Source organism: Pelophylax lessonae, assembly GCF_965119305.1.
Source record: "Pelophylax lessonae genome assembly, chromosome: 3".
Taxonomy (NCBI): domain Eukaryota; kingdom Metazoa; phylum Chordata; class Amphibia; order Anura; family Ranidae; genus Pelophylax; species Pelophylax lessonae.
In genome coordinates this window covers 442,176,891-442,198,577 of record NC_138770.1, presented here as the reverse complement: position 1 = coordinate 442,198,577, position 21,687 = coordinate 442,176,891, and the positions used below count along the sequence as shown (strand labels likewise).

The window sequence follows — 21,687 nt, the reverse complement described above, 5'->3', positions numbered from 1 at the left end:
TACAGACACCCCCCCCCATATACAGCTACAGACACCCCCCCCATATACAGCTACAGACACCCCCCCCCATATACAGCTACAGACACCCCCCATATACAGCTACAGACACCCTCCCCATATACAGCTACAGACATCCCCCCATATACAGCTACAGACATCCCCCCCCATATACAGCTACAGACACCCCCCCCCCCATATACAGCTACAGACACCCCCCCCCCATATACAGCTACAGACACCCCCCCCCCATATACAGCTACAGACACCCCCCCCCATATACAGCTACAGACACCCCCCCCCCCCATATACAGCTACAGACACCCCCCCCCATATACAGCTACAGACACCCCCCCCCATATACAGCTACAGACACCCCCCCCCATATACAGCTACAGACACCCCCCATATACAGCTACAGACACCCTCCCCATATACAGCTACAGACATCCCCCCATATACAGCTACAGACATCCCCCCATATACAGCTACAGACACCCCCCCCCATATACAGCTACAGACACCCCCCCCCCATATACAGCTACAGACACCCCCCCCCCCCATATACAGCTACAGACACCCCCCCATATACTGCTACAGACACACCCCCCCCATATACAGCTACAGCCATTCCCCCCATATACAGCTACAGTCATCCCCCCCCCCCCATATACAGCTACAGACATTCCCCCCCCCCCCCCATATACAGCCAGAGACAGTCCTCGTAGACAGCCAAAGACAGTCCTCGTAGACAGCCAGAGACAGTCCTTGTAGACAGCAAGAGACAATCCTACTCCTTGGCAGAGATTCCAGAAGTTCAAGCAGAAAAAAAAACCCGAACATACGTATCTCTCAGAGCAGCCACATAGGTTGTTACTAGTTCCTTCCTATCCACTTCCTGTACTTCTCTGTATCATGTGACCAAACAGTCACGTGGTCTGCTGACATCACTAGGATCCTTGTTCTGGGCAGGAACTAGCTGTTACTGCTGTACTCTTCTCTTCCCTGGGCGCCAGGACCGAGGCAGCATGAAGGTGTGTGTCAGTGTGTGCTCTCTGCTCTGTAAGGTACCACCCATAACAAGAAGACGGGTGCCTCACGTTGCAGACATGCCATGTTTTCCAGTCACAGTAAAGTATCACCGGGATCGTTCTTATTCCAGAGGCAGCACACAGTGGGGGTTTTTTTATTAACAAATCTGTAGACTTCACATTACTTCAGGAACGTCTGAATACTGGATTGTCCTCTCAGCCTGCAGGGAAGTGTCTCTGGTGGGTGAGTTGGGGTGGCAGTGCCAGCACATGCTGATATCAAAGCGTGCCCCCCCCCCCAGCTCTTTCATTTGTCACTACAAGAAATGAGGAGTAGCTGAAAATTGTATTCTGCAACTTATCCCTTTTATTGAGGTCTCAGAAGCATTTTTTCAATACAAACCCCTTTATTTATTTGGCGCTACAACCACAAAATGCAAACGTTTTCATACAAACCATGAAAAAAGTCCTCATAAAGATGCTAAGGTTAGAGTGCAGTTAATAAAATGTAATAGGGCTTGCTATTGGTAGAGGAACCTAAAGTGGAGCTCCAGCCAAAAGGGTTTGCTTCCTCTCCCATTCCGCAGCCACATTTGGCACCTTTGAGGCGGGAGCTGATACCTGTCAAAACAAGGTACCCGCTCCCACTTCCAGGTAAAATCGCCGCAGTTGTGCTGTGATCTACGCAAATTTACACCCTCACTGCCTTCTGGGAGATAGACAGGTCCCAGAAGACAGCAGGACCATTCAGAAAGTGCCCCACTCTCCCACACCAGTACAAGTCTTTTTTTTTTTTTAATAACAAAAATGTTATACTTACCTGCCCTGTTCAGTTGGTTTTGCACAGGGCAGTCTGGATCCTCCACTTCTCTGGTCTCTCGTTGCTGTTCCTACGAGTCGAGTGCCCCCACAGCGAGCAGCTTGCTATGGGGGCACCTGAGCCGAGCTGCAGCTCCGTGTGTCTATTCAGACATGGAGCTGCCATTTGGCCCCGCCCCCTCTCTCTCCTGATTGGCTGACTGACATTGATTGTCAGCCACGGCAGCCAACGGCACCACTGCTGTATCTCAGCCAATCAGGTGGGAGAGTCCCGGACGGCCGAGGGACTCGTGGACATCGCTGACTAGAGATGGGGTTCAGGTAAGTATTAGGGGGTGCTGGGGAGGCTGCTACACACAAGGCTTTTTATCTTAATGCATTAAGATTTTTAAAAAAAAACTTCTACTTTTACAACTCCTTTTTATTATCAGTGTCCACCAGCAAGTAGTTATCGGAGGAGTCCCTTTGGATGCCGGCATTGCCGGATCCCTGGACAGGTAAGTGTCCTTATATTAAAAGTCAGCAGCTATAGTATTTGTAGCTGCTGACATTTAATGTTCCCCCCACCCCAGGCTGAAACTCCTCTTTCACCACTTAAGCTCCGGAAGGTTTTACCCCCTTCACGACCAGGCCTTTTTTTACGATTCGGCACTGCGTTGCTTTCACTGACAATTGCGTGACGCCATACCCAAATAAAATTGATGCCCCCTTCTTTCCCACATATAGAGCTTTCTTTTGGTGGCATTTGATCACCTCTGCGGTTTTTAGATTTTGCGCTATAAACAAAAAAATAGCGACCATTTTGAAAAAAAAAAGCAATATTTTTTTACTTTCTGCTATAAAACATTCCCAATAAAAAAAAATTAAAAAATGTTTTTTATCAATTTCGGCCAATTTGTATTCTGCTACATATTTTTGGTAAAAAAAATCCCAAAAAGCGTATATTAATTGGTTTGTGCAAAACTTATAGCGTTTACAAACTATGGGATAGATTTTAGGACTTTTTTTAATGATGGCGATCAGCGATTTTTAGTGGGACTGCGACATTGCGGCGGACAGATCTGACACTAAGTGACACTTTTTGGGACCAGTGACACCAATACAGTGATCGGTGCTCAATAATATGCACTGTTACTGTATAAATGGCTCTGGCAGGGAAGGGGTTAATACTGGGGGTGATCAAGGGGTTAAAGCAGAGTTCCGCCTTCCGCTCCACCCTCTCCAAAAATTAAAAGTCAGCAGCTACACATACTGTAGCTGTTGACTTTTAATATTAGGACACTTACCTGTCCTGGAGTCCAGCGATGTCGGCACCGCAGCCGATGTTTCCATTGGCTGTCAGGTGCTGTCGCTGCCATTGCCAGTAAGGGAACCCAGCAGTGAAGCTTTGCAGCTTCACGGCCAGATCCCTACTAAGCATGTGCAAAGCGCGCAGCGCATTCCTATTGGCTCGGCGGCAGTGGGAGGAGGAGGGGGCCGAAATTCCGGGTGACGGCGCCGCATCCCGGAAGTGGGGAAGGGTACCTGTCAAAAACAGGTACCCGTTCCCCCCCCCTCCCCCCTGAAAGTGGCACCAGAGGGGGGGAGGAAACAAAAGAGCGGAAGTTCTACTTTTGGGTGGAACTCCGTTTTGAGTGTGCTTCTAAATTGTGCTTACTAACTGTGGGGGGGGGGGGGGCTCTGTGACAGGCACACAGAGATCATTGTTTCAGCTTAGCCTATCTTGTTTGTTTACATAGCGGCGGCTCTCCTGTCAGTTTCCCTGAAGATCGTGAGAGGCCGGCGGCAATCGCACCCGCTCCTCCCTCGGTCTTGCTTCTACACGGCTCCGGAGACCACATGCACATAATCACGTAGATCTACGTGATAATACGCAGCCGAGCCACCCCATGCATGGGGCGGTTAGCAAGTGGTTAAAGTATAACTATAGGCATAACTTTTTTTTTTTTTTCTTGTAGATTTGGATAGAATAGCGAGGTATTAGAACACCTGCACGCTTTCATAGAATAGAGGGGAAATCTTCCAATGGGGACACTAGTTCTGGTGACCTGGGGCTCCCCAGGTAATTCCCTTAATTTTCAGGGATTTCCTCTCCCTTCCTGTTTGGTTATAGGACAGGAAGTGAAGGAAAATATCCACAATAAGACAAAGATGGTGAAAAAAAATAATCTGCCAGGGGTTATAACCCTCTCTTACCCTTAGCCCTGTTCTGATCACTGTGAGATCATTTCCGCACATGCGGCACACAAGACAGTGCCAAAATGTATGCCAAGCTGCACATGCGCAGCTCTATGTATATTCTAAATATCTATCTGGGGTAAAAGTACACATTATAAGAAAATCGGATGAAAGATCATCCTATTTTCCTCATTGTTTCACAGCAAGTCGGAACCGAGAAAGGAAATAATGTACCAAAATTCTCATACGACAAAGCCTTTTTTTTTTGTTGTTTATTGTTTCTGATCAGGCTCAGTCTTTCTTTTCTTATTTTTCTTTTACGAAAACGGTACACATAAAAAATCTTTTGTTCGGTTCCCGTACGAGGAGTTTGTCCCTTTGGAAATTTTCATTCGGAAGGTTGGAATCAGCTGTCAAACGTTGTATACACACTATCAGAAAATCGTACGATTGTTCCTTGGACGTAAATGTTTGCCCAATTTTCTTACAGTGTGTACATGCATTAAGACTGTGAGCAGGCAGGTAGGTTTATTTTATTGCAGAAGAGATTTATCAGGGTTCGTACAGTCATGAAAAACCTGGAAAAATTATGGAATTTTAAAATGGCAATTTCCAGGCCTGGATAAGTTTTGGAAAATAATTTAACCAAGAAAGTTTTGGAAAAGTCATGGACATTTGAGAGAAAGGCACCACTCAGTGTAGCAGATGTAAATAATTTTATTGACACATATTAAGAAATTACATAGAGGTGTAAACGTCTATCTTCATAGCTCGGGTCCGCGGTATTTCCATCCCTGAGGCTGGCCAGCAGCTGGGAGATGACACTAGGGGAGAACCAATCAGGGGACTCAGTCAGATCGATGCAGCGGTGAAGAGCATACCTCACTGGAGGGCCGCACGAACGTGATGACGCAGGGGGGGGGGGGGGGCGGTAACTCGTTTCCGAGCATGCGTGAACCGCTCCTTGAAGGGCTGAGCCAGGTGCTGGTCTAGGCATTTGGGCGAACCCTGACCATATGGTTGAGATCTTGCCCGAGTCTAGACCAACTCTGTGACGTCAGCCAACAGCGAGCAGCCCACTGTCTGCTGAAAATGGGTCACGGGAGTGCAGAACAGACTGCACTCCTGCGATCCACAGGAGAAGTACAGCCAAATGAGCTTTGGCTGTACTTCTCCTTTAAACACCAAACATGTCAAACTTTCCTGTTCTGTGCAGTGGTTTTGCACAGGGAAGCCCAGATCCTCCCCTTCTCGGGTCCTTCTTGCCTGCCGAGTGCCTCCACTAGCAGGCAACTTGCTGTGGGGGCACCGAAGCAGGCTCACCCCCGAGCCGCTGCTCTGCATGTCCATTCAAACACAGAGCTGTGGCTCAGGCCCCCTCCCTTTCTTTATTAGCTCACTGTCTGTGATTGACAGCAGCGGGAGCCAATGGGGAGTGAGAGTCCCTGTAGAGCTGAGGTTCTTGTTGGGGCTCAGGTAAGTGTTAGAGGGGCTGCTGCACAGAGAAGGTTTTTTTACCTTCATGCATAGAATGTTTTGTTTTTTTTGCAGTGTAAACACTCACAAATCGCATAAAAGTTGCATCTTATTGTTATCGATGCAGCAGTCAAAATGAACAGCCAAAGTGACATCCAAGTCACACCCATCCACAGTTGCAGTGGGAATCGCATGACTTTGGAGTCACACAAATTTGAATGGAGCCTAAATGATTGCAGAGCAAGACCCGAGCTGTCAAACAAGATAGTTCAGTCCTGCAGATTACACAGGAAGAGCGCACAGAATCTGGTGCAGCTGTGCATAGTAACCAATCAGCTTCTAACTTCAGCTTGTTCAATTAAGCTTTGACAATAAGCCCCCATTCACACCAGTGTGATTTGACAGTTCAAAGTCACATTACAAGTTGCATCCCATTTGCGGCAATGGAACCGTTTAAATTGCTGAGACTCAGAAAAAGAATCCTGCGCTATTTCTCTGTGATTTCAGTGTGACTTGCATTGATATCTGTTAAACATGCATGATTAATTGTTAAAAATCGTGAATCCGATTCACTCCCCTCACAATCTTAAAACGGCATTTCCTCAATTTTTACAGGGCCGCGATTTGCAATGATTTCCGGATCGCGGGCAGAATCGCGGTGATTCTGCCCGTGATCTCTACGCTGACATGTGAACGGAGCCTAAGATCAAAGGAATGAACTTCCGTCTGTAAGTGAAGGCAGTTTAACCTCTTAAAGACTAAGTCTTTTTCATACACTTGTTGCTTACAAGTTTAAATCAGTATTTTTTGCTAGAAAATTATTTTGAACCCCCAAACATTATATATATTTTTTAGCAAAGACCCTAGAGAATACAATGGCGATCGTTGCAGTCTTTTATGTCACACTGTATTTGCGCAGAAGTCTTTCAAGCGCAGTTTTTTGGGGAAAAAATACACTTTAATGAATTTTAAAAAAAACTAAACAGTAAAGTTAGCCCAATTTTTGTATAATGTAAAAGATGATGTTACACCGAGAATCGTGATCTTTATTCTAAGCAAAAAAAATTGTGATTCTCATTTTGTCCAGAATCCTGCAGCTCTAATATCTGTTAAATTAAGTTGAAGGCCACACAGGAAATCGCACTGCTTTGAAGTAGTACAACTTCAAAACCGCACTGGTGTGAACCAGGCCTTAAACCTAGAAGTATATTTGTTACAAGCACATCTGCACTACATTCCGTGTGTACCAGTTTTAGTAAATCTCCCCCACAATTTCAGATGCAGAGTGTGCAGCTTTTACTCTGACAGTTACATAGTGAGGTTGAAAAAAGACCCCAGTCCATTCAGTTCAACTTATGATGTGTGCTTGCAGTTAACAGTACAGCGTATACCCCTGTATGTTGTTGTGGTCATTAGGGTGCCTATCTAATCGGATTTTTTTAAACTATCGATGCTCCCTGCTGATACCACTGCTTGTGGAAGAGAATTCCACATCCTTACTGCTCTGACCATAAAGAACCCATTACGCAATTTAAGGTTAAACCGCTTTTCTTCTAATCGATATTTGTACATTGATACCATATCCCCTCTCAAGCGTCTCTTCTCCAGAGAGAATAAGTTAAGTGCTTGTAGTCTTTCCTCATAGCTGATGTCCTCCATTCCCCTAATTATTTTTGTTGCCCTTCTCTGGACTTTCTCCAGTTCCAGCACATCCTTCCTGAGGACCGGTGCCCAGAACTGGACAGCATACTCCAGATGTGGCCAGACCAAAATCTTGTAGAGTGGGAGAATAATCGTTTTATCTCTGGAGTGAATCCCCTTTTTTACACAGGTACTCGACAATACTCAATTACTCGCAATACTTCAACAATCCTCAGATACTCAACACTACTCCGTTACTCAACAATACCCAGTACTCAACAATACTCAATTACTCAACCCTACTCAATTACTTAATACTACTCAACAATACACAGGCACTCATTACTACTCAAAAATACACAGGTACTCAACAATAATCAGTTACTCAACAATACACAGGTACTCAATACTACTCAACAATAATCAGGTACTCAACAATACACAGGTACGCAATACTACTCAACAATACACAGGTACGCAATACTACTCAACAATAATCAGGTACTCAACAATACACAGGTACGCAATACTACTCAACAATACACAGGTACGCAATACTACTCAACAATTCAACAATACACAGGTACGCAATACTACTCAACAATAATCAGGTACTCAACAATACACAGGTACTCAACAATAATCAGTTATTCAACAGTACTCAGGTATTTAACTGTACTCAGGTACTCAACGGTACTCAGGTACTCAACAATACACAGATACTCGACATTACTCAGTTATTCAACAATACACAGGTACTCAATACTACTCAACAATACACAGGTACTCAACAATACTCAGATACTCACAGTAGTACCCAGTTACTCACACTACCCACTCCTCAGCCAGCGTCCCCACTACACACAGTCAGTCTTATTTATATATGGCTTTCTGCTCCTGCTCAGCCACCCCTGTAAACTGACACTTGTCAGCAGCTTCTTTTGGTTAGCCTGCCTCTCACTGCTCCCGCCGCTTCCCTGTCACACTCCCCACTCCGGTCAGTAGTTTTCACCTACCCACCACCTCTCCTGTCAACAGCAGACACCTGTCAACCGGTTACCTCATAGTCGCCCGGTCCCGCTGTCACTCCCGTTCCCCTGGTCCCGCTGTCACTCCCGGGCCCGCTGTCACTCCCGGTCCCGCTGTCATTCCCGTTCTCCGGTCCTGCTGTCATTCCCGTTCTTCCAGTCCAGCTGTCATTCCCGTTCTCCCGGTCCAGCTGTCATTCCCGTTCTCCCGGTCCAGCTGTCATTCCCGTTCTCCCGGTCCTGCTGTCATTCCCGTTCTCCCAGTCCTGCTGTCACTTCCGTTCTCCCTGTCCCGCTGTCACTCCCATTCTCCTGGTCCCGCTGTCAGTCTCATTCTGCCCTCTCGGTGGTCCGCACCTGCCACTGCACTCAGTCTCCGGGTAACCCGCCGATGCTCTAGGTCCCCCGGGTCACCTGCCGTCGCCTATCACGGTCTCAGTGGAGTGTCTAAGTGGCGGTCCAGTCCGCAGCCCCTAACAAACTCCACACCACACTGTCTCAACACTTCCTGCTTTGCACAAAATATAACAGCACCACCTGCTGGATTCACTAAAACACTCAGTGCCAGAGAGCTGCAATCTTCCAGTGTAATCTGCAGGATTTAGTTGTCAGTTTCACAAGTAAGCCCTGCACAGTGCAAGAGACAGCCACACAATGGAGAGGCTCCTGCAGCACATCGCCCAAGGCAGGGGCATCTGCATGCCTCTGATTGGTGGTCATTTTTAATTCTGGACATTCAGACTTCATGTAGGACAGGAGATGAGCAGACACGGTGTGGTTCTGTGGCCTCATATGGGAAAGACGATAGACAGGAACAGCAAGGTGCCCCACATGATATGCACAAGGCTTTGTCAGTGACTGTATATACACAGCTCATCTGGGAATGTATGCTGACAGGAGGCAAGAGAGGGGCCTGAAGAAGAAAGCAGGGACACAAATTGTAGGAGCAATAAACCCACCTTATGAATTACACTAGGAGAGCAGTTTTAACAGCCAGGACTAATTCTGTATTAGGTGTTCTTACAGCTGTTCCTTTTCGGAATCGAAGCCTGCCGAACATCAGTTATAAATACATTATAGCAGTATTGCTAAAATGTACCATCATACCCCCTTTAAGCGGAACTTTGCCCATAACTGCTTGATAAAAAATATTCTTTAGCAAGAAACATACATTCCACGTTAATAATAATGCCACCAACATTAGTGTGTGCTGTAAATTGCCTCCAGCATTGCTCCTGTTTCTTCTTGCTTGAGGCTGCCGTTTTGCTGAAGCCCAGAGCGCCTGAAAAGCAGTAAAACATAAAGCGGAACGGTTTACCCAACCTAGTGATCAGCGGGCAGTAATGCCACCGAATGCTACACATTCAAGCAAATGGGGCAGTGCTGCAAACACTCCGCACCCACATGCAATGCACACAGTTGTGAGTAGCCTCTGAAGCGCTATCCAAATGCATTATAAGGCTTCAGAGGAAAGGGATATTTAGATACACGTCTACATCTACACTAAGGCAGGCCAAAGATGGTGCAAATTTCTTTCCTGCAACCATGGGTTGCAGGAAAGAAATTCACACAATTCCCCCATCAACACAGACAGTGCTGATGGGAATCCCTCCTGCTGAGACGTTGTATTCTCTTGGGGTGGATAAGGGAAACCGTCCCCGCCAGGAGAAGACTGTGAATATGCTAGCAGCTATAGCAGCCGCTAGCAATAATGGCAAGAAAATCCGACAGGCTGGTTGCACCAAGATGATCGATCGACCAACTTGGTACATTCAGCTTGCCCATGCACTGTTCCAATCTCAGCCGGTTCAGCAGCTACCGTCTATGGCCGGCCTAACTGTGTAAAATAACCAAGAGCTGAAAACTATTTTCCAGCTAAACAAATTGGGAGAAAGGAAGCACACGGATCTGGGTGTGCTTCCTTTCTCCCCTTTTTGTTTTAAACGTTTTGCCACAACCTGGTGGTCGTGAGGAAGCAGCAAGTATTGGGCAGATTTCCAATCTTGTTCAAGGACAATATTGCTTGAGGAATACTTGATAGGATATCATGGGCCTTCTGTAGCACATATTTTATTGTTTCTTTCAAAACTATTTTCCAGTAAAGCTATGCACCCTACTCCTGTATATTCACACGTTGGCCACGGAGAATTTTCTGAAGTCTATGAACCAGCAGAAGACACATTTCTATTAATTGATGCTTTGGAAGGAGAAGTTGAGGAGCTCACTGCTCGGTAATTTGCTAAGCCGATCATGAAACCATGCCTTGCCATTCTGATTCTGTCCATAACCATATATTCACTTTATGTATGTCTTTTACAGGGTTAAGCTCTGCCTTGAAATTGGCTGTGGGTCTGGTGTTGTGTCATCATTTGTAGCATCAATTATTGGACCAAAAGCTCTCTATCTGTAGGTGGCTTTTTTTTTTTTGTTGTGTTTTACCTGCTGTTATGAATAGGGATAATAATTGCATTCTGGGTGTTCTTATTTCAGATGTACTGATGTTAATCCATTGGCAGCTTCATGTACCCTTGAGACAGCACGCACCAACAAAGTACTCATTGAACCAATTATAACTGACCTGGTAATGTGTTTGTACAAAGATCTAAAATTATGTTTTATATAAATATATATATATTCTGCAAGTGTAACATTTATAAAAAGTGCATTTGCACTGTAAGGTGTTCTGTAAGGTTCACATACCAGAAATGGCATGTTTCATATCCTTGCAGGTGGAACAATAAAGATACAATAGTTAGCTGCAATACTGTGTATCTTACAGTGTATCATACACTGCAGAAAAGTAGTGCTAGAGCAAGTCAACCGATATAGTGCATAAAGTAGCTTCTTGTAAGTATTGTGAAATGTATGCTTGCCTTGCGCAAGGGAGACTAAGGATTTAAAGAGGTTGTAAACCTCCGAATTTTTTTTTTTAAAAAACGAACACCTGAAAGAAAAACACATAATGAGCTAGTATGCATCGCATACTAGCTCATTATGAAATACTTACCAAAGAACGAAACCCCGAAGTGCCAACCGCTCACCTCTCTCATGGGTGACATGTTGTGTCGCCTTCTTCCGGGTTTGTGGCATTCGGCCATCTGATTGGCTGGAGCCGCGATGACGTCACTCATGCATGCGGGAGCCAACGGTCACGGCACGGGGTTCTGAAGAAACGGCACGAGCGGCCGTTCCTTCAGAGCGCATGCGCCAGTGATGTCACTGGCTGCATGCAAAGTAAATATCTCCTAAACGGTACAAGTTTAGGAGATATTTACAGTACCTATAGGTAAGCCTTAATATAGGCTTACCTATAGGTACAAGTTGCATAGGAGGGTTTACTTCCTCTTTAATTCCTAGACATGGGGACGTGTTTTTTTTTTTCCTCTGTATTTTATGTAATTTGTTTTTTCTTGTACTAAATTATCCTCTACCACATGCACAAAGGTTAGAATCCTTTAGGACTCTAACCTCTGTAATATTCCAATAAATGTACGGATGATCTGAAGGTGGAAGATTGACATCTTTTATGCAAGTAATGCTTAGTTTTGAAATGTATTTAGTGTAGAGGTCACTTGTTTCTTGTCTCCACAGTGTGCTTCATTCTAAAGCAGTTTTACATCAGGATTAGTGAAAGGTTTACAAAGGTGATGACATAGTGTAATAATTTCTGGAAACCATTAGTATATTGACAAGTAGCCCTGCCTGTCATGTAGGAGAGTGGTGTTTCACTGGCCAGCAGCTTTTGCCATTTTGTGTACATCCTAGTTTAGCCTTTTGGTGTGCAATAAGAGATCTATAAACACATCGCTAGTATTGTTTGTGCATAGCACTAATAAAATGTTTGTTTATTTTTATACAGGCCAATGGGCTTCTGCCAAGGCTGCAGGGCCAAATCGATCTTCTTCTGTTTAATCCCCCTTATGTGGTCACACCTTCAGAGGAAGTAAGTTTTACCTACCAGTGTAAAACTAAACTATTTAACTTAAAGTGATTGTAAAGGCAGAAGGTCATAATCTCTATGAATTAAGATAAAAAGCCTTTTGGGTGCAGCAGCCCCCCCTAATACTTGGTCCCTCTAGATCCAGCGATTGTTGCAGTAGTGTCTCAGCTGCTCGGGTCTCCCCTCCTCATTGATTGAGACAGCAGTGTGGTGCCATTGGCTCTCACGGCTGTCAATCAAAGTCAGTCAGCCAATGAGGAAAGAAAGGGGTGTATCTGAATGGACACAGGGAGCTGTGGCTCAGCTCGGGTGCCCCATAGCAAGCTGCTTGCTGTGGGGGCACTTAACAGGAGGGGGAACCTGGAGCACTGAAGAGGGACCTGAGGAGATGAGGATCGGGGGTGCACTGTGCAAAACCATTACACAAAGCAGGTAAGTATAACATGTTTGCTATTTTTAACCACTTGCCAACCGCCCCACGCAGTTTTACTGCAGCAGGGCGGCTCGGCTGCGCATAATCACATACATGTATGTGGTTATGGGTACGGGGTCTCGGCAGCGCGCGCGCGGCAAAGGAGCCGCGCTCCAGCTGTGATAAGACCGCGGGAGAAGCGGGCTCAGTCGCTGCCGGCCTCCCGCAACCTTCGGGGGAAACTGACAGGAGAGCCGCCTGCCTATGTAAACAAAGCAGGTGGCTCTTCTGTCAGACAGGCACAGTGAAATTGTGTGCTTCAGCTAAGCTGAGACACCAATCTCTGTGTGCCTTCCACAGATTCCCCCCCCCCACAGTTAGTAAGCACATTTAGGTTTACATTTATCATTGATCACCCCCAGTATTACCCCTTCCCTCCTGCCAGTGTCATTTATACAGTAACAGTGCATATTATTTAGCACTGATTACTGTATTAATGTCACTGGTCCCCGAAAAGTGTCCAAAATGTCAGTTAGGGGGCCGATCTGTCTGCCGCAATGTCTCAGTCCCGCTAAAAATCGCTGATCATCGCCATTACTAATTTGTAAACGCTATAGCTTTTGGCAAACCAATTAAAATACGCTTTTTGGGATTTTTTTTAACAAATATATGTAGCAGAATACAAATCGGCCTAAACTGATAAAAAAAATTAGATTTTTTTAATTTTTTATATTGGGAATGTTGTATAACAGAAACTGAAAAATATTGTGTTTTTTTTTTTTTTTTTTTTTTCAAAATTGTTGCTCTTTTTTTTTGTTTATATCGCAAAATCTAAAAACCGAAGAAAAAAGAAAGCTCTATTTGTGGGAAAAAAGGACATCATAGAAACATAGAATGTGTCGGCAGATAAGAACCATTTGGCCCATCTAGTCTGCCCAATATATCTGAATCCTATGAATAGTCCCTGGCCCTATCTTATATGAAGGATAGCCTTATGCCTATCCCATGCATGCTTAAACTCCTTCACTGTATTTGCAGCTACCACTTCTGCAGGAAGGTTATTCCATGCATCCACTACTCTCTTAGTAAAGTAATACTTCCTCATATTACTTTTAAACCTTTGCCCCTCTAATTTAAAACTGTGTCCTCTTGTGGGCAGTGGCTCACTAGGGAAGAACAGTGCAGCAAGGTGGGAGTGACATTGATTGTATTTGGATACAGCGCCGCACAACCGCGCAATTGTTAGTTAAAGTAACTAAGTGCCGAATCGCAAAAAAATGGCCTGGTCATTAAGGGGGTAAACATTTCTGGAGCTGAAGTAGTTAAATTTAAAAAAAAAAATCAAGACTTTACAATCACTTTAATATACTGTAATTTTGATAGCAATGCATAGGTGTTTAATATATGTCTATTTTAGCAAAAATGCTGTTATTGTACTGTTATGCATTGACCACAGTACAGTATGTCACTTTCTGTAACCGTAAGTGACAGTGGAGAGCAGGCAGAAGGATTCCAGCTAACTTATGTACACTTGTGTGCCAAAAATACAAATGCTAATTACGTTAAGAGGTGCTCCCCTGGGAGAATTGGTGATGCTCAAAAGGATCTGGGGATGCTTGGTGAGCAGTTTCGTTTTGGTCGCCAAACCTTTCTTCCGAAAATGCATGGTTGAATCAGCCATGGGCAATACTTATTATTAATAAGGGGGATGGAGGACCTCCACTGTGAGGATCAATAACATAGATTACAGTTATTTGCTCTGAATAAGAGGCGCTCAAGTGGAAATAATATTACAGCAGGGCTTGACAAATTTGCTTGAAATCTAGGAGCCAGTTGTTTTTTTGCACATGCCGAATGGCCGGCTTCTGCCTGACTGGCTGTCATACACACGGGTGGAATGGTGGCCAGTTTTTAATGAACCTGCTGATGTGTTGACCCACATTTCACGCATGTGTACTTGGTGTGATGTGCAGTGGCTCATTAGGGAAGGACAGTGTAGCAAGGTGGGAGCGATAGGAGATCCAGTAACTCATGCCACTTTAGGCCCCTTTTACATGTGCACCTCCGCTAAGTGGAATCTGCTTGCTCAGCTGGGATTTCCCCGCTATGCAGAGCGAACATGGACACAGTTCCGCTCTCCTCTATGAGGCTGTCCATTTTAATCCGATGCCAACTGATTCGATTTGTCGGACGGATAGAAAGTAGGATCACTATTTGTCTGTTTTTTAAGACCGGATCGGATGGCGGCGGTTGTCAGCGGAAATCCCCCACTCTATAGAGGAGACTGGTGGGTCCGATCAGGTCCGCCTGAAAAAACTGACCTGATCCGACAGCCCATGTAAAAGGGGTCTTCGATGTGTGGCATGACAGGGAGAGAATAAAAAAAATGGTTTCCAACTTTGTGGGGTTGTAAATGGAACTGAGGCTGTTCCGACCAGCTGCCCCACACTCCCTGTCCACTCACCAGTAAGGACAGGGCACCAGATCAAGCCCTCAACATCTTCAACCTCTTCTCCGAGAAGCGAGAACAGGTAGGGGAACCCTCAGTGCCACCAGTGACTGCTTGTTGAAGACCCAGCAACCACAAGAGGGGGGCCAGTTCCCCCGATGTAAGCGTCTCCCTACAGCAGGCCACAAAGCCGCGTCCTTAATTACCAGCCGGCGCGGCATCTTATTCTGCCACCCGCGGGCGGGGGCCGCATAGGGACAAGGCACCTGCCGCAGTGTAGCCCAGGCACGAGGCCACTAATTCTAGTTACCAATGCGACCTGACGCCTGGGGTTTGTCGAGCCCTGTATTACAATTTACAAATATCCTAAAAGTGCCTCCAGTAACTCCAATAAACTGTTTACTGTAAGGTCCCTGATAAGGCTACACAGCCACTATTTGGTGTTGAACCTTAGATTGCAGAAGGGGTTGTTTACTTTTAGAGCAGTAAAAATGTTGAACTTCTTCCCCCAGGAAGTGGTGCTAGCTGACATTGTTGACAACTTCCAAAAACTATTAGATGTCCTCCACTAGAAGTAAAATATACAGATCTATGGGAAATGTTGAAGAACAACACACGCACGTGCACACGTTTAAACTGGATCGAACTGTGTCTTTTATTCAACCTTAGAAACTCAGTAATTTTGTAACTTTCCTTCCACATAAGTGTATGAGTTGCCTGTTTTATATACTAGTCACTAATTGTTTTGATCTGCAGAAATGTTATTTTGGCAACCAGAATGTTACATGAAATACAGCATATTGTATTACATTTTACTATAATCGAAATGGCTCAGAAACTAGAGAAAAAACAAAGTCCAGTGGTTTGTAAATCAAACCTCTGTGCTTTGTAGTAAAATGTGGAAAAAAAGACTCATCCCATTTGCCCTTCTTAGTTTCTTGTACTGTCACTTCCGTTGATGCCTAAATTGCTTTTTTCTATATTATTGTTTGAAAAAGATACAAATAAACAGATACAATTAAAACTGCAGCTTAATGTTCTGAATCTACATCCTTTATATATTCCAGGTAGGAGGTAATGGAATACAAGCTGCCTGGGCAGGAGGTAAAAATGGTCGGGAAGTTATGGACAGATTTTTTCCTCTGGTCCCTAAGCTTTTGTCTCCTAAAGGCTTATTCTACCTTATAGTACTAAAAGAAAATAATCCAGGTGAGATCATTTATAGTACTTTATTTTATGACAATAAATGTATGGCAGTGGTTGATTTATGAAAAACATGCAAAGAAGCAGAGCTGCTGCCCAGCAACAGGAACAAAAAAATCTAAAGTGGTTGCTACTGACAAAAGGCCAGCTTCTTTGCAGTACAAACTAAATTTCATATTTCTCTTTCGTTCATTGACAGACACAGCTCCTGATATTCATAACCATTGGGTTATACTGCCCCCTACAGGAGTAGGACACTAGGCAGAAAATAATTCTGGCTACAGCCATGGGCAGTCCCAGGGGGTATACTCCCTCTCTCTGCTACAGCCACTCAGTTTTTTTTCTGCCCAGTCAGGAGTAAGGACTTATTACCTTGCTGGGATCTTTGGTCCTGGCAACATTTTTTAGATAGAAATGTTTTTTCTCCTGGATTTTTTCCTGTGATATCTACAGTCAACTGCCAGACTGGGCGACAGGCTGGATAATCTAGATCCAGTGGTCACCCCAATCTGGCCAGGGAGCGCGCGCAGACCTTCACTTCGCTTTAGTTTGGCCGCGACATAGCCCCACTGGACGGGGGCTAACCTGCGAGTTAAACGCCTCGCATACAACAGGATCTCGGTCCGAGTCGCAGCATTCCTCGTTCCTCCATTTTGATAAAAAGGGGTTCTGTCTGTAGCAGTGCCCGCCTTGTTCCTGGTATGGTGAGTAGCTGTCCCCCCTCTCCCCCTGGAGGGTTTTGGGGTGGATAAGGGCCCCTCTCTGGGACAGCCAGACTCCCGTGTTCCCCTCTATCCTGCAAGCACCCCTCCTTGCCAAATCCCTCATCCTGCCCCCCTCCACGCTGGGGATGTTTGGGTGGTCTGGCCACTTTCCTGGGATGGGGGGCTGGGCGCTAACTGGCAATGGAGGCTGGGGGGGGGGGTGCGTTGGCGGCAACCAGACTACATGGAGTCTTTGGAGCTCATTTCCCCACCTGATCCCCTCTCTGAGGCTGCGGACGATGGGCTAGCAAAGTTGGCTTGCGGACGATGGGCTAGCAAAACTTGGGGTTCTTCCTCGCTCTTTCTATGGGGCTCAGATCTTGATCTTCCTTCAACTGGGGTTGAACAGAAATTGGCCAAGAGTACCATCAAGGGCCAGGTGTCGACTTTGGCGGTCTTCTTCCAATGACCTTTGGCTAAACACTCCCTGGTGCATACCTTTCTTCAGGGTGTCCAATATTTGGTTCCTTCAGTGTGGGCTCCGTTGCCGCCTTAGGATCTTAATTTGGTGCTTTCAGCTCTACAGAAGACTCCCTTTGAAAATATTCGGGAGATTCCCCTGCTTACACTGTTCCAGAAGGTGTCCTTTTTAGTGGCTATTACCTCTGCACGCAGGGTGTAGGAACTTGCGCTGTTATCCTGTCGTTCACCTTACCTGGTGATTCACAGGGATAAGGTGGTTCTTCGCTCCTGTCCATCGTTCCTTCCAAAGGTTGTCTCTGATTTTCATTTGAATGCAGACGTGTTCACTTATCTGTGTCCCAAGCCTAAACATCCGAAGGAAATTCTGAAGCCAGACTCACGCTTTATGCTCACGGATGGACCTCCAAAAGGGTTGTCCGCTTCCTCTGCGACCATTTCCAGATGGATAAGACAGACGATGGTTCAGGCCTATTCCATCAGGGGTCAAGTTCCTCGTTTTCCTGTCAAGGCGCACTCTACTAGGGCGCTTGGTGCCTCCTGGGCTTTCCGTCATTAGGCGTCAGTGACGCAGGTTGGCAAGATGGCCATCTGGTCGTCAGTGCACACTTTTACAAAGTATTATAAAGTGGATGTGTTGGCATCTGCGGGTGCTTCTTTTGGCCGCAAGGCTTTACAGGGTGTGTTGTTTTTTTCAGGTGGGTTCCAGTTGTTTGGTTGAGCTCCTGTTGCCTGGTTGGCTACTGTTTAGCCTTGGGAATGTTTTTGTTGTTCCCACCCCTCATGTTTAACACTGCTTTGGGACGTCCCAATGGTTCTGAAAATCAGGAGCTGTGTCTGTCAATGAACAAAAGAGAAAATGGGATTTTTAACTTACTTTAAAATCCATTTCTCTGATGTTCATTGACTGACACAGCACCCACCCCTCTGTGGAGTTATAATTCTCCTGACACTGCTTGTAACAAAACTGAGTGGCTATAACGCAGAGAGGGAGTATAACCCCCTGGGACTGCCTATGGCTGTAGTCCTTTTCTTCCTAGTGTCCTACTCCTGTATAGGGCAGTATAACCCAATGGTTATGATTATCAGGAGCTGTGTCCCATCAATGAACATCAGAGAAATGGATTTTACTGTAAGTCAAAAATCCCAATTTTATAGACTTTGGGCTTTGTTCGCTGGAGACTAATAAATCAGTGAATGCTAGCTTGAATTGAGTAGGAAGTAATGGCATTTTTTGTACATTTTCCACAGTGCTGATGGCACTGGTTAAAGTATTTTTTGTATTGGTTTTACTTTTTACTATACATATAATAGAAAAACACTTTGTTTGTAATTTAACTGCTTTCTCTGTCTGGGTAAAAACACAGGCTCTTCTAACATCACTGAAAAGTGAGTGGGATCCCCTCCAGGCAAGAGTTTTATGTAGACAGTGCAGTTTCAGTACATGTCATTAGAAAAAGATTAAGAGAGCAGGGCCATCCTAATCTGCTTGTATTGTATTGCAACTAACTGTACTTTTTACCTTTTTTGCTTTGAAAAGCCCTGCACAGACTGCATTATATAAATCCTATAATAAATAGCACTGCACACTAAATATATTATTTGCATGTCACAAGTGGGAATACACAATGTATGCAGCAGCAGTATCTGACTGTAAAATCAGATACACCTCTTTCTTGAGGCATTGCACGTTCAAATTCATATATATTTGTTTTTCAATGATTTTGGTGTCCCTACACTTACACCATAGCTAAGATTTTTTACTATCTTTAATTACATAAATCCTGTATAATAAAAACACCATTTCCAATTCATGCTGAATCGGCCGACATTTGAGCCATAGGTGCCCCTGTTGCCACCATGAGGTTCAACACAATTGCATTGAAAAATCGAAGGAGCCAGGTGGAAAATTTGTTTGCCGAACAGTGACTTCATCTAGTCGCTGTTTGAGTATTCCCACAGCCCTGCATGGCGGCTGTCTGAAACCACAAGCTATTCACACTATTTAGCATTCTATGTGTATGGATAGCCTTAGCTTTTATTTTTACATCACAGAAGACAAAGCCCTATTAAGTAGAATATATATTATGGTTTTGCGTACATCATTTGCTGCCATTTATAAAGGTCAAACTTGTGATTTGCATCAAGGTTGTCTAACCTGTAGCATTGCATGTGAGCATATTATTCTTGACCACCATAAAAGCTGTTTTGTGCATTTTTTAGATGAGATTGTGGAACAATTGAAGTCATATGGATTACAAGGATCCAACTTGCTTTCTAGAAAAGCAGGGAGAGAACATCTGCTTGTTCTTAAATTTTGGAGGTCTCCGGAATGACATGAACATTTAGTGTCAAGTAACTGGGTTTCCCCTATGAAGAAGATCTAGCAAATATTCTCTGGAAACCTACATAATTGTATGTATGAACCCACGGGAACATTACACTTTTATAACCTCATCACTTATTCTTCCTTCCAATAACCTCAATGACCTCTCTGTGCCACTCAGCAATGTCAGTATTCTGACTGCCAGTCCAGCAATGTTTCCTCTAGAAGAATGCCTCTTTCAAGACCCTGTGTACCCTAACTGGAAACAATCAGCCCATTACCTTTACTGACTGGCATAGTACTAGAGATTTCATCCTCTGGGTAAAATCCGTGTTGGCTGATGTGAAAGTTGGACAATTTTCCAGCACCTGCTGAGTGTGCATCAGAATGGCAAATGAAGGGAAACATGCCAATGGACAGGAAGAAAACACTGAAATCCTGAAAAGGGGACCCATCATTGCCTGAGCTAAAAAGAAAACAATCCAACTGGAGTTAGGAGGGAAAAAGCCATTTTTGACTGCTATTACACTGATAGTGGTATTTGTGAAGATAAGTAAAAAACAAACATGCACCCATTGCTGGGAGCTAATGAAGGGCAAGGCTTGGTTAATAAAGCATCTGGAATCAGAAGGGAACACCATGTAATGGATACTCCTTTGTGGATTATGGGTGTTTTATCATCCCCCCCCCCCCCCCCATTGAAGGTAGAATACCCCATTTAAAAAGGAACTGCAAAAGAGTACTGAGGATATGTACAACATCTAATCTGCACGTCTATAATATTTATATCTTAGCCTCAAAATGTTTCCATGCTGCTTCCAGACCGCCTTAGCTCTGGAAATACATTTCTTTGGACTCATGTAGTTCTATATATATATATATTTTTTTTTCATGATGTATTTTATCAGCAGTTTTACATATGATGATACTAAAATAAAGTGAATATTTCTTAATGAACTATGTAACATTGCATAAATATTATATTTTGTGGCTATATACAGCAATAAATATGCTGCCATTAAATATTGGCCTGCCTCCAATAAAGAAGGAAAGGGCATAACAAGGTGTTGGTTATGTTTAGCCATTGTTTTTGGCAAAATACCATCTAGCTATGTAGCGAATGACTTGTACAGCTACGGTCTTTATAGTGGCAGTAGTTACATTTTAACAGTACCAGAGTGCTAATTTTACAAACCTGCACATGACAATGACTACTTATGGTAGAGGTATTACGTTATCTCAAACCTTATGTTTAGTCAAAGATGGAAAAAAAATAAAAAGCGGGGACATTCCTTACTCTGGCCATAGATGGATTGAAATTTGGTTGGTTCAGCTGGGACCTGTTGAATATCAATCTATGTATAGCTGTAAACGACAAACAAACAAACACAAGGGCTCACTGGTCTAGTGCATTATCCTTAAGGCTCCGTTCACATGTAGGCGTTTTTGGGGAGTTTTTCTGCTCTAGGATCAGCTCTCAAAACGCCCAACAAGACAAATCCTATTCATTTCAATGGCCCCTGTTCACATCTGAGCGTTTTGACGCTGTAAGCAAAACGCCCAACGCTCAAAAAAGTACATGAGCTTCTTTTTGGGCAGATTACAGGCGTTTTCCATTGGTTTCTATTCAATCTAAAAACGTCTGCACAAAAAACGCCTGTAAATCGCGGTAAAAAACGCCCGAAAACGCTACGCTCAGGTGTGAATGTAGCCTAAAACGTTTATTAAAATAATGGAGTAAAAATACTCACAAATGAGTTCTTGATAAAGGCATATCAGACAAGATATAGAGTCCTCAGCATCGAGATCAAGATTGGATCGTCCCCCGAAGCTGTATAGGCTTACGCGTTACGAGGCATTGCCTCTTCTTCAGAGCCTGCTCTGCCTCGAAAAGCGTAAGCCTATACAGCTTCGGGGGACGATCCAATCTTGATCTCGATGCTGAGGACTGTATATTTTGTCTGATATGCCTTTATCAAGAACTCGTTTGTGAGTATTTTTAT

General features: G+C 44.5%; 1 protein-coding gene across 1 annotated transcript; it reads left to right on the top strand.

Moving 5' to 3' along the window:
* Positions 1-1,004: 1,004 nt before the first annotated feature.
* HEMK2 (HemK methyltransferase 2, ETF1 glutamine and histone H4 lysine) lies at positions 1,005-20,039 on the top strand. The gene is made up of 7 exons (XM_082252266.1): positions 1,005-1,031; positions 10,270-10,401; positions 10,490-10,576; positions 10,661-10,751; positions 12,030-12,113; positions 16,039-16,180; positions 19,582-20,039. Exons 2-7 carry the CDS (start codon positions 10,277-10,279, stop codon positions 19,692-19,694), a joined length of 642 nt encoding a protein of 213 aa, XP_082108392.1. The 5' UTR covers positions 1,005-1,031; positions 10,270-10,276; the 3' UTR covers positions 19,695-20,039.
* Positions 20,040-21,687: the final 1,648 nt, after the last annotated feature.

Excerpts from the sequence above, each read along its gene's own strand:
- HEMK2 (XM_082252266.1), top strand. The coding sequence starts at position 10,277 with ATGCACCCTACTCCTGTATATTCACACGTTGGCCACGGAGAATTTTCT. Across the intron at positions 12,114-16,038 it reads TGGTCACACCTTCAGAGGAA|GTAGGAGGTAATGGAATACA; the intron begins GTAAGTTTTACC and ends TATATATTCCAG. Across the intron at positions 16,181-19,581 it reads ACTAAAAGAAAATAATCCAG|ATGAGATTGTGGAACAATTG; the intron begins GTGAGATCATTT and ends TGCATTTTTTAG.